The sequence below is a fragment of the Cyrtonyx montezumae genome, unplaced genomic scaffold, assembly GCF_038088225.1.
Source record: "Cyrtonyx montezumae isolate F1298 unplaced genomic scaffold, pur_monq_1.0 scaffold_3, whole genome shotgun sequence".
NCBI lineage: Eukaryota > Metazoa > Chordata > Aves > Galliformes > Odontophoridae > Cyrtonyx > Cyrtonyx montezumae.
This window is the reverse complement of record NW_027072034.1, coordinates 55,418,257-55,431,297: the sequence shown is the minus strand read 5'-3', so window position 1 is coordinate 55,431,297 and position 13,041 is coordinate 55,418,257. Positions and strand designations below refer to the sequence as shown.

Sequence of the window (13,041 nt, the reverse complement as noted above, 5' to 3'; positions counted from 1 at the left end):
ACCTACCTAATCCAAAACCTCATTTTGCTAATGTGCTAAAAACAAACCAGCCAAAAAACAAACACCCAAAGATTGTGCTGTTTTTACTCGCTTTTAATACAGTTTTTTTGTTCAGAAATAGCTGTACTCTGTTAGAGCAGAATTCTGTCCTAGCCTATTCCTTTTGTCTTTGCCAGCATATAATTAGAACCTCAATATTGCACGTTTCCCCAAGAGTCAGTTCTATTTGGACCCTGATAATGAAATGCATAAAAACATAATTAGCAGCGGAAATAACCATGTGCAGCGCTAAGAAATACCCTTCAGATGCCTCTGTGGGCAACCTCCAGGAGGGCTTCTTAAAAGGAAAACACTTCCCATCACCCCACTGCCAATAAGGGTGCCCTCCTCGGTGCCTCTGCAGGAATAGGAAAAGAAACATGGCATTTAGAAAAAGAGACCTAAAGATCATTTAGACCAACGAAATACGTGCATGTGTGTGTATGCTTAGACACACACCCCGGCCCTGCAGAAGTCCAGAAGTCTGTAATTTAGATCCTGCTGTCAAAGGATGCGTTTTCAAGAGCTTACTTGCTTCTGTGCTAATTAGAACGCTGTTTGGTTGTTGGCTTTTCTTTCTTTCTTTAAAAAGAAAAAAAAAAAAGGGAGGTTTTCTAGCTGACATATCAAGCAGAAAGTTCACAGTTTTCATTTCAGGTATACGTATCTGGGAGACGTGGAACGGGGACGTTGGATCCTTTAAAACTAAATGAGCGTTAACGGGAGAAAGAAAAACAAACCCCACAAATGGCAATGCTTCCATTTTTGTCATCTAAGAATGCATCAAGTTGCATGCCACTGGTTTTCTGTTTATTTTCTTTAAAAGAGGTAATCATATTCACAAACCCATAAATGAATATTGTGAAAGAGGGAGGCTCTGGTCCCTTCTTTGAAAAGCCTCTCCCTGCTGTGTCACCACTACCAACAGCTGCTAATCTTGCATAACAGCAGAGCTGTATTGGTCTGACTTGAGTACAGTACCGAAGACTTCTTCCCCAACCGCATCCCTCCCTGACCCCACAAATGCCCCACCCGTCTTCCCCCATCATTATTTTTCCTTTAAAAAAAAAACCAACAAAACAGTTTCTATTCGTATTTGTTCAGTGCAAGAATAGTAGAAGCAAAAAGACATACATATTGCTTGTTTCAGTCCTATAAAGTTGCTAGCTTTCGGAGCCAGACAGCCTCTTCACATACTTCAAAATTTATTGCTTCTGGGAGTCATTCATCCACACAACACCAGGCAGCCACGGACCTACGTGTGCCGTGGAACAGCGGTGTGAGTTCTTTGCAAAAAGAGCAGCGTGAGCTCTCACTTGACCAGGACAAACTTCCCTAGCTGGTTGGAAGTCAGGTCCTCCATCTCGCAATCCCCACGCTGCAACGTGACAGCATCGTAGCTCGGAGACTGAGCAGAGAAACTCTGTTGCTGAGAGAAGGTGGTGGCGACCGGAGAGACGTTGCTGCTGATATACAGGCGAGTGTCTAGGAGGTGAGCTGCTGACGACACTGGTGACACGCTGACACCAAAGAAATGAGGTTGGAGCAGTTGGCTGTTGCCACTGAAGGCCAGCTCAAATGAGTTCTCCCTTTGTAGCTCTGACAACAGAAGAGAATTGGAGGCTTTGCAGGTACCTGCGCTATCAGGTGGGGGGAGGCCATTCGTTGCAGATGTTTGAGGCGTCTGGGGACAAGCTGGCTGGAGTAGCTGGTGATGCTGAAGCTGGAGCATTCTGAACAAAGTCCAAGGAGGGAAGACATTAACTTGTGATGCTAAAACAGGTTCAAGCCCTTCCTCCTCTCCTGCCCCCATCCCTAATCCTAACTTTTTCCCCTTCATTTCCTCCTCTCTGTCGAATCTCTCCCTGCCCAGACAGTACGACTGAAGCAACTGCCGTGCCAAGTCGGTGCATTATCACTTGTTTGGCTTTTTTCCCATGCTGAAGCTGGAGACCACCACTAGAAAGTTACCTAGCCACCATTTGGCCAGCTAATACTAGACATTCTACAGACAACGCATGCGGAAAAATCAAGCACCCAGTTCACCCATCTTGCTTCTATGGGAATGAAGAGGTGCCATCGCACATGACATTTGAGGTCACTGGAACCGTGCCTCCTTTGAGGGCTGTAACTTTTCCCAATTACAAGGTCTCGTTTCCTTGCCATGGGAAAATTACAGGAGGAGGCAGAGGAGGAAAGAAACCATTCCCAAAACTAACAAAGAAAAACACAGCTTGCAATGGGGAGAAGTAATGTTTTTCCCCACGGTACCAAAGTGACTCTCAGTCCAACGACCTCCAATTACTTGGACACAGATTTTTAAGCGGAAACGCACGTCCTGTGTTACACGTGCCAGTGCGGGGACCCACAGAGGAAGCTAAAGTTTATCTGCTGCCACACAGCAAAGCTGAGAGGAAAGGAATCCCCAGTGACCAAACTCCTCAACCCTTTTTGGTGCATCTATTCCTCCTTCTTTGGCCCTAACAAATCAACCCTAAGGAAAATAGCGAAACTCCTCCAGGCCAGCTTCTCACCTCTGCTGTTGTAGCACCTCTTCCAGGAGGTTTCTTCCCTCTCTGCTGCTCCCACTGCTGCTGTACATGCAGGTGTTCGGCTGTGCGTGTTGGAAAGGGCTCATGGCACTCCTTGCTGCCCGAGAGGAGGAGGACTGACACACCTGCCGAGCAAAGCCTTTGATTTTATTCAAGCCGAGAAACCCTTTGGTTCGAGCATTCTTCCGCAGCTGCTGCCTAAAAGCCTTCAAGCCTGTGGGACATGAGGAGAAGAAATGCACTTTAATCCTTCTTAGCATTTGACTGAGAGCCTACTTTACAGATCAGCCCTTCTCTGCAGCTGCCTTCATTTACGTGAGCACTGCACTAGAAGAAACCGTGACCCTTCAAGTTCACGTTTGCATCTCTGCCTGATGGACAGAGCAAAATCAATGTGACTGAACAGGGACTGGGACGGCCGCACCCTTGTTTAGGTGGACACATACACAGCAAAGGATAAAGCTGCTACAAAACATGCTGAGCATTCTGTATTTTAGGAGGAGGGTGGAGGTTGCAATCAGCACCCTCAGCACCCTCTTCAGGAACCACAAGTACAAGAGGCAGAATCTCCAGGCTGCCCCAGTGTAACCCCAACACAGGCAACAAAGCTACCCTTTTCTAGTGGCAATCGCAAGGGCACAAAAGCCCAGCAATAGAGAAAGGAAGGAGTTACCTTGAGTTAATGAGGTATCAGATGCTCGTCTTCCTTCTTGGAAGCTCACAGGCAGGAGAGAAGCACCTCCCATGCAGCCCTGGGCTTGTAACACCGGAGCGTCAGACTGGGAAGCTAGGAAGGCTGATGTCATCCTAGCTGTGGCTGGGCTCCCCGTCATTACTTGACCTGCCAAACAGCTGCTCAGGGCCACTGAGCTGTCATTTGAGGATGAAGTAAGGCAGCTGTCTGAACTAGTTCCCTCTGTGGGGCTTGCTGAAGAGGAAATGACTATACCTGCAGAGGGGAAGGAAGGACAGAAAGAGCATTCCCAAGATGAGTACAGGAAGAAACAAATGTGACATCAGAGCATTCTGCCCACCTACACTGGCACCAATACGCAGCTGCAAGTCAGAGAGATGTCCAGCAACTTGTGCTGTCACAGGGCCTGACTCCAGCACAGGGTCACTGACAAATAACCTGTGTTGGGCTTCCACCCAGCAGGCAGAGCTCTGCCAATAACTCTCAGACCTGCAATGTTTTTTCAGCACGACAGTCCCATCATAGGATTTTTGTTTTGTGAGCATTTTTGTCTGCTTATTTAGTTCAAAGGGTCTGAATGTGTATTCAATACAGTTAGCAATGACTTTTTTTCTTCCCCTCAAGTCAAACACTCGCATTTATACACACACTAAAACAGCGGAAGCAAACAGAGAAGGGTTATGTCCTGCTTGTGAGAATGCTCCCTCTAAAAAGGTCCGGATGAAATATAACAGTAGTGTATCTTCCTGGAGGGCCATGCTTATTTATGGGAAGTCAGAACTAGAAAAGGCAGACTACAAAGCCTCTTTTCTGGGCTTTCCTACTTCAGCCAAGTCAAGCACATACCCCCCAGCTATTTGTCTGCTACAGCACACCTTCTTCATCATTTTCCTCTAACTAAGGACAACCTGCATCGCTCCCAGACTTACATGGAGGGGCACGCTGATAGAAGTGAGTAGTGACTTCAGCCAGCGTGTGCCTCCGGCTGGTGTTGCTCGGGATGCAGATCGGGTGGTCATACGCCTTAATTTCATCTTCCAGCTCCTTCTCTTGCCTTACTTCTTCACTAATGGTGGTCTCCAGAAGGCTGCTGGGGGAGATGGAGCGATTCCGAAAGAGCCCGTTGAAGTTGGAATCCACAGGAAAAAACACAGGCTGCAAAACATGTCAGTTCAGACTTATTCCTGCACTACATTTTAATGCTCTTCACAGCCCTGTGGCATGTCCTCAGTAGGTGCATTGTTTGAGAGGCTATTACTACACCACACCCAAGTGCCAAACAAAAGATTCAGGGGAGAGAATAATGGCCACAACCTCAGTCTTTTTTAGATCAAGAGAAGAATTTGAAAATAAACAACAAAAACCCCATGATAACAAAAGAGAGGCAGTTGCACACACAGTTTAGCTTAAAACACCCACCTGTAATGGATTGTTCATGTCACAGTCCATTTCTGCCTGCAAAGACGTTTGAATCAGGCTCTGAGGTTGCTGGTAAAGCAGAGATGAACGCAGAGTTTCACTAGTGATACTGTCCTGAGGCATCTGAAGGCAGAGAGAGATGCACAGAAGCCATCACATACACTGCTGTTCCATGTGATTCTTCATATACTGTAGGCTCGAGGAATTTCAGAGGCACCTTCTGTGTGAGCCTTCTCCATGCACTTTCTATCAAAATTAACAAAGCTACTCTTTCAATGCCAACACAAAGTTCCTTTTCCTAAGTCAGACTATTGAAGTGCAAGGACAATCTGAAAAGGCACCAGAGCACACTTTAAAGGGAGCAGGGGTTAGGAAAAGTCAGAAAAAAGAAACAACAAACAAACAACAAAAAAAAACCCACACAACCTTAATCATGAAGTATTTCTGAGAATCCTACAGGGCGTACAACAAAACTGTAAACTGTAACCGATCCATGCCTGAGAAGGCTGATTTCCACGAGAGGCCTAGACTTCTGGCTCATTATAAAGATGATAAAGTGCGTGGAACACCTCCCTGATGAGGAAAGGCTGAGAGACCTGGGTCTGCTCAGCCTTGAGAAAAGAAGACTCAGAGGAGATCTGATCCACATCTATAAATATCCAAGGAGTGGGAGGCAAAGGGACAAGGCTGGACTCTTCCATGCAGTGTGCAGCAACAGGACAAGGGGAAATAGCCATAAACTGAAGCATAAGAAGTTCTGCACAAATGTTTGTGGGAACTTCTTCCCAGTGCAGTGACGGAGCAGTGGCACAGCTGCACAGAGAGGTGGTGGAGTCTCCTTCTCTGGAGACGTTCCAGACCCGCCTGGACGCCTACCTGTGCAACCTGGGCTAGGGAGCTGCTTTGGCAGGGGGTTGGACTCCATGATCTCTGGAGGACCCCTACAGTTCTGTGATTACTGACTTGCACCAGAGGGCAAACTATTCTTTGGATTATGATCTACAGACAGCATTCAATCAATCAGCATTCTACTGAAGGAATAGTAGGCTGTCCTATCAAAGGACACAAACACAAAATTGGTTCTCAGAAGTCTCAAAGTTGCATACTTTTATTTACTCTTAGAAAGCAGCAGAAAAGAGGGCCCACAGATACACCCTCCCAGGTAAAAAACGCCCTTCCTTACCTCAGCATTGCTGATCTCAGAGCTCCTTGGCCTTTGCTGACGGCCTGTTGCTGGACGACTCGATAGCTGGCTGCTTCGATACTCCTTGAGGCGCTCCAAGAGCAGGTAATAAATGGCTGCAAAGTGGTTGTAACTGCTGTTCTGTAGAGACTGGAATATAAAAAGCCCTACAGTTACACATAACACAAGATACACAGCCACAACTCATTATTAAGACTTCGTAATAGTGTACTTTTTAAGTGAGAACCCAGAAGGGCAGTGAAAATTTTACCACGCTGTGAAACCGCATCAAGGCTAGTCACTGAACAATATACATGACTGCACCACTGGCATTCACGGTCACTGAAAAGACAATGAGGGGGCAAGCACTTCTCACCTCAACAGTTCTCTGCCTGTCAATGCCAAGCGTTTGCATGATCCCGAGGACCTGCTCATTGTAGTCACCCAGGTTGGAGTTATAGTTTTGCATGGAGAAGGACAAAGACTGCTGCTGTCGAAGAGATGGGTCAGCTTGCATCCACTTGTGCTGCTTTATTTGGGAAATGGTTATTCGCTTCATTGGGTCTACAACTAACATCCGTCGGATTAGCGTTTCACAGTCTAGACGACAAAGATAAACTCATGAGCAAGGGGTAAAAATGACAGTTCAGCCCCAGGCAGTTGCTAAGAAACATTCCCACCAAAAGTATTTGGTGTCTATGAAAACAGGAATTAAAGTTTTCTAAGCAGCTGGTGCAGAGTCTGCTAAGTATTCAAACCAGCAAAAGAGAGGTACACGGGTATTTTATAAAAGCAACGTGTCATTACACAAAATGACACTGTACTGGCTAAAAACAGGTTTCAGGTGGCCTTCCACCTTGCACGGGGGCTGAATTTGACTAGATGCACGTTTAACTATGTTACATCCACTCAAAATTGCTTAGAATTTAGTTAAGAACTACAGTATATACTAAAATATGAACTCTTGGTCCAAGCATTCTGCTTACTTGTTTACAACCAGGGAATCAAAGCCATTCACAGCTACAGCAGATAAAGGTCAGACTTTAAAAGATATTATTCCGCATTCGTTTCCAAATCTTAATCAGAGAGAGGTGATAATAGCTCTCAATTCCTTTTTTTCTCATCCAACTGCCCAGGTGCAAGCATTCAAGAAACAGTGCTAAGCTTCACCATTTCTGTCCTCCTTGGCAGCAAAGCCATACACAAAAGTACCCCTTCTGCATAGTTTGAATATCTCAGGAGAACTACACCCACCTCAGCATTGCAGGCTAGTCTTATTAGAAGCTTGTTTTCTCTTTTCTGTGAGTGACTATTTCTACAGCTAGGGTTTCAAGTTTCGTAATCTAAAGCGATACTCTTAAGAAATGAAATGACAGCCTTTTAGATAGGCCATAAAATAGATCCCAAAAGAAAAGAAAACATCTACAATCAGTCCCTGAACTTCAGTGCTGTCCTACAGAAATTACTGGATGTGCAAAGACAAGACAATTGCCAGCTGCAAACCAGCCCCATCTGGTCACTGCCTCATGAAAGAACAGGACAGCTACTCCTTTACTCTCAGTTCCTTTTCCAACATGAAGAACCTGAAAACAAAGCACCTTCAGACATGAAGTATGGGATGCGGAACCGCCCCTCCAGCACTCTTTGCCTCAGAGTTGGTAAATTGGGTCCATCGAAAGGCAGAGAACCGCAGACAAGGACATAGAGCACCACCCCAAGGCTCTGTCAACAGAGAACAGCACAGCGTATGTGAGATTCCAGTAGAAAGAACAGTCTTCAAAGATCACCATCCATAAGAAAGCATGAAATGGAATTCCTAAGGAATAGCACACTCACCCATATATCAAGGTGAGGTCCTTCATACTCCTTGCCTTCAAAAACTTCTGGAGCTGCATAAGGTGGGCTTCCGCACCAAGTAGAGAGCGGTTCTCCTGACTTGTAGAAGTTTCCAAAGCCAAAGTCTGGAAGGAAGGAAGGTAGAGGTAAGATGCTACTCAGCCACATGCAAACTGTTTAGAAGTAGCAGAAAACAGAGGGAAGGGAGCAGGTGTGTTGCTTTATTCTCTACATATTCATTTGAGCTATGATACTCTTTTGTCCGGAGGATATATTCAGAGAAATATCAGTATCTTTAACTTTCAGTTACTCCAAATACATTTATTAGATTATGCTAGGAAAACTGAATTCGACCACGTACCTAACAACACCATTTGTAGAGTAACCAGGCATTTCTCATTACCTGCTAACTTGATATTCATGTTAGCATCTAGCAGAAGGTTCTCTGTTTTGAGATCCCTGTGCACTATGTGGTGGCTGTGACAGTATTCCACTGCTGAAAGAATCTGCCAGAACTTCCTCCGTGCTTCACTTTCGCTCAAGTGCCCATTGGAGGTCAGATGATCTGCAAGACAATAAAATAGAGGCACAAGACTTAGAAATACCTTGAAAAAGATTTTGTAGTCTTCCTGATGCTGCACTTGCTATTTGACAGCTGACAGCAGCAATTCTGGGTGTTTAATCTGAACAGATATTACTCAGGAATTACAACAATATGGCCACGAGCTCTAAATCTAAAGAGCTGTGAGAACTTACCAAACATTTCTCCATTCTTAGCGAATTCAGTAACGATGTAAAGCATATCCTTTGTCTCCATAACCTGCCAAGGCACAAGAGAGGACACGCTTAAAGAAACACAGACACCTACAGTTACTTTCATTTCCCTAAATGTGTTCTCAAATATAATCGGTTCAGTAGTAGTTGGCAGTAAAGACACCTAGTTTTGCAATGCAATGTTCCTTCCTAGCAAATTACTAGTGAAAAAGATAACAAATCAATGCTTATGTGCCTACAACATTCAATGGCTTCCCATGGTATTGTTCTTACCATTACTACGCCCCTTAATCTCCATAGGATAACTGATGAGCATTTCATGATTTCGTCTACTTCCCTGAATTCCCTTTTTGGTTAAAATATGCATGTGCAGTTTTCCAATTCGTTGGACTTATTTTGAACTCACAAGGACACAAAGCTCACTTAAAGCCAGCTTTGACTCACAGCTAGCATGCACTCAGATCAGGAGATATCTGCAACTTGGAGAAATCAGCAAGTATTACCAAACACCCCACTCCCATTTGGTGTTGGCATGGGGGCACAGCAAGCCTCCCACATGAGTGAAAACAGGTAGCTGTTGGTGTTATTGCAGTGCTCGGGGCACATCAACAGCTGTCTCTAGGTTGTTCAATATTCACCTACCAATCACGTGTAAAATAATAATTGTCAGAGGAAGTTGACACATCTTTGGAGGAAAAAAAGAATAATCACAAAACCAAACAAAACTGAGCATTTCTAAATTCATAAATTCATCCTCATTTACTATGCCACATCTCTTAAAAGTCACATTTCAGCGTTCAGAAAGGGAATCTTTCCCTGGAATGGGACTCACTCACGGAACGATATTTTGTTTCTGAAGCAGAAGGCTCGCAACCTATTAACAACCAAACAAGCGTCCATAGCACTTCAAAGGCTGCAAATTTCCAGCTTCCTAACACAAAACCTTTTTCCGAGACTCTTGTTCTCCCCTCACAAGTACTCACAGACACAAAAAGAAAACAAACGAGAAGACAGCAAAGGAAGAGAGGTTCCCGGTTTAAAAAACTGAAGGAAAGTGTTCTGGGAAAGATGCCAGCTGGATGAAATTAAGAGGCCGTGCTGAAACTAAAACAATGATGAAATAACACAAGAACACACACCCTACGTTGGCATGTCATCTAATTCCATCCCTGCTTCTCAGCCTCCACCAAACAGGTAAACCATCAGTTATAGCAACAAAGGAAAGAAAACTTTGCTGAAAAGAAATTATGGTCCACTACCAACGTCATTTGCTCAATCAAGTGAAGTGGTTCAACTAGATGGAATTTAACCTGCTTTTCTAACAGCTTCAAAACAGCATTTTCACCCACATCATTCCATGGAAATGAAATCAACAGAGCTGTTAGAATGCTTCGGTATATCCTATGGGCAACAACGACGTCAGACGTTAACGCAAAAATCACTTCTGTTACGATGGTTTAAATACTATAAATGTCAAAGCACATCACGCGTGTCAAGGTCTTTAAAAATAACACCTTGCCTAAACACCTGCTCTACTGGCTCTTCAGCCTTACACGTTTCAAAAAGAAAATGTTAATTAAGCCAACAAGCCCAACGGTAAGATAACAACTTGACAGTTGCGTGTACAGCAGCGCACGGGACTTCAGACCTGCTGCTTCATTTCTCAATCCATTCCTCTCCCCCCTCTGTCCTTCTGGCCAGGTCCAGACAGACTGCGATACCTCAGCTTCTTAAACCCACATGGCGCTGTTTAAGATGATTAAGAGGTACATACACCAAATGCTAATTGGATCAAACATTCATAATTTGCAAGGCAGTCCTCGCTCACTAGACAGCTGCGACGCTGTACTGCACAACACGTCCGTGCAGAAACTTACTTCTACTGTTCCAGTACCCTTAAAAAGGCAAAAGCAAAAGCACAGAAAAGGAATGAATCCAGAAACAAAATTCACACTGTGAAACTCTACAAAGGAAAAGCTGTTTTAGAGTCATTGTCAGAACTATGCAAACTGGCACAGAACAACCAACACGGGCCACTTCCTCACCTATACTACAACACCGATATTCCCAGGCTTTTTCTTTTTAACTGAGTTTTTTTGCAGTTAAATTTGCTTTCGCTTACGGCAAGCCCAGCTTTGGTGCCTGTTACTCTGCTGTCCTAAAAGAGTTTAAGCCCTCCTCATATCAAAAGCACGTGAGAAGTCCGAGTCTTCTAAACAAAAAGTAGAGGAGCTCGGAAGGTGAGTTAACTCTACAAGTTCAGACAATCCATTCCTCGATGTGAAGCAAACTTCAGTCTGCTTTCACTGTTTCGTCAAGGAACTGACTAGACTACCAGAATGATGACTTAAACAACAACAAAAAAAAGACTTTAGAAGAATTCTACCTGCATTCTACCTGCAAACATGTGCAAAATCAAGTACAAGAGGACAGGCATCTCTCATCCGCACACTGTGCTTCAAAGCTGACCCCTTCACAGAACTGTAGGGGTTGAGAGGACCTCTAGAGATCGAGTCCAACACGCAACTCCTCTTACCTGATAGAGCTTGATAATGTGGGGATGATTCAAAAGCTTCATTATCTGCACTTCTCTATAAATCTTCTCCAGGTTACTCGAGTCTAACCTTGTTTTGTCTATTATTTTTATCGCAACCTGCAGATTAAAAATCATAATAATAATCACATCAAACGACCGCAGGCATCACAAAGCAGGCACACCTATTATTACAGGGAGGAGAGGGGGTAGAGCACAACACCGAAACACCGCACGCAACGCACTAAGCAGACTTCAGGTGCGGTGCTGATGAAGGTGGTTGTGTTTCGTCCTGAATGTAACGCTGGGCGGGATCCGTTACATCTTTCAATCCAGCGAAAAACCCGTTCTTAATAAAGGATCATTTTGGCGGGGAGGGGGTTTAATTTGCTTTGGAAGAGAGAGCGCTCACGTACGTAAGGCAAACTAACTCTGCGGGGAAAGCAGAGAGAAACCCCGTACCCACCTGCGTCTTGGTCACCCTGTGTCGGGCCAGCTTCACCACCGCGAAGTTGCCTTTCCCCAGGGTCCTCTCGATGTCGTAGAAGCCGACCCGCAGGGGCCGGGGCTGCGCCGCGCTGGGAGCCGGCACGGAGGCGTACTCTGACATGATCACCATGGCTCAGGCGGACGAAGGGCACCGCGCCGCGGCTCAGCACGGCGCCGGCAGCGGCAGCACGAGCGGCGGCAGCGGCAGCACGAGCAGCGGCAGCATCGGCGCTGCCCCCGGGCGCTCGCACCTCGCACGGGCACGGCGCGGCCCGGCCCGTCGGATCCCCCGGAGCCCAGCTTCGGCCTCGGGGCTGCCCTACCTGGCGAGCGCTCTGCCGCCGCCGCGCCGTGTGTGCGAGAGATGGAGGGGAGGGAGGGAGCGTGAGCTGGGCGGGAGGAGGGAGGGGGCCGGGGGGAGGGGCGGGAGCACGCGGAACGTTCCCCCCGCCCCTCAGTCGGCCGCGCGCCGCCCCGCCCACCGCCGAAAGCCGAGAGCGGGGTCCATTGACGTCACTTTGACGCCAGAGAGACGCGCGGCCGGGCGCGAGGCTGAAGGAGAGCGAGACACCGCGCCGTTGCCAAGGAACGGGCTGCGCTGACGCGCGCGCTGATGGAGCCGTCGCCCCGGAGACGGTGGGGCGGTGACGTCAGGGCGGAGGGAAGGAGCGGGCACACCGCGCTCCCGCACCCCGACCCCGCCCGGGGCTCTCTGCGGTCACGTGACGCGCTCCCGCCTCCCGCCGGGCTCGCCCCCTGCCGGCGCGCTAGGCGCCTCCCTGGCGGAGGCGGTGCTCCGCGGGACGGGCCCCGGCCGCTCTGCTTCTGTGGATCCGCAGCGGCGCGGAGGATGGAGGGAAACAAAGCGCCCGTCCTCCTGCAGCCCATTAGGAAACGATCTGGCACAGGCTGCCCACGGAGCTATTGAAGAGCCGCGTGGATGTGGCACGCTGAGCGACGTGGTGTAGTGGTCTGAATACACCTGCGGGGCTGTTACCTCTGCACAGTGGGTTCTTTTGCTCACTGAGGCTGTTCGGGGTTAAAGCTGGGCATCCTACACACACCAAAGATGTTCCCCTCAAGGTCCGTTGCCAGACAGCGAGTGGCTTTGTTCAAGCCAGTAGTTGTTCTCTCTTCACGCACTCGCTGACCAAAGTTTGTGCATTTGGGATCAAATGCCAGCTTGGCCCTGAAAATAAGTCCTGAACGATGCCTACCTGATCAACGGATGTTGATGACATCTGTTATTCAACTTAGTCTTTGTTTGAGTCAGCCTAGGCTGTTCCTAGACAAGTAGTGCTCCAGCTTGTGACTGAACAGAGTCACAGAATCACCAAGGTTGGAAAAGGCCTGAAAGACCATTCAGTCCAACCCTTCACCCATCACTGTTATCTCTCACGAAAGTATGTCCCTCAACACAACGTCCAAACGTACCTTGAACACCTCCAGGGTCGGCGACTCCACCACCTCACTGGGCAGCCCATTTCAGTGCCTGACCACTCTTTCAGAGTAGTAGAACCAC

At 47.1% G+C, this 13,041-nt stretch overlaps 1 protein-coding gene across 1 annotated transcript; it reads right to left on the bottom strand.

The window, feature by feature from the left end:
• Positions 1–1,303: 1,303 nt before the first annotated feature.
• Positions 1,304–11,867, bottom strand: SIK1 (salt inducible kinase 1). The gene is made up of 13 exons (XM_065741599.1): positions 11,497–11,867; positions 11,034–11,150; positions 8,480–8,543; positions 8,127–8,288; positions 7,724–7,848; positions 7,486–7,609; positions 6,264–6,487; positions 5,888–6,037; positions 4,705–4,827; positions 4,215–4,440; positions 3,265–3,540; positions 2,574–2,805; positions 1,304–1,772 (listed from the first exon to the last, which is right to left on the bottom strand). The coding sequence occupies exons 1-13, from the start codon at positions 11,647–11,649 to the stop codon at positions 1,352–1,354; spliced, it is 2,397 nt and encodes a 798-aa protein (XP_065597671.1). The 5' UTR covers positions 11,650–11,867; the 3' UTR covers positions 1,304–1,351.
• Positions 11,868–13,041: the final 1,174 nt, after the last annotated feature.

Excerpts from the sequence above, each read along its gene's own strand:
- SIK1 (XM_065741599.1), bottom strand. The coding sequence starts at position 11,649 with ATGGTGATCATGTCAGAGTACGCCTCCGTGCCGGCTCCCAGCGCGGCG. Across the intron at positions 7,610-7,723 it reads GACCTCACCTTGATATATGG|AGCCTTGGGGTGGTGCTCTA; the intron begins GTGAGTGTGCTA and ends CTCTGTTGACAG. Across the intron at positions 1,773-2,573 it reads GAGGTGCTACAACAGCAGAG|AATGCTCCAGCTTCAGCATC; the intron begins GTGAGAAGCTGG and ends GACTTTGTTCAG.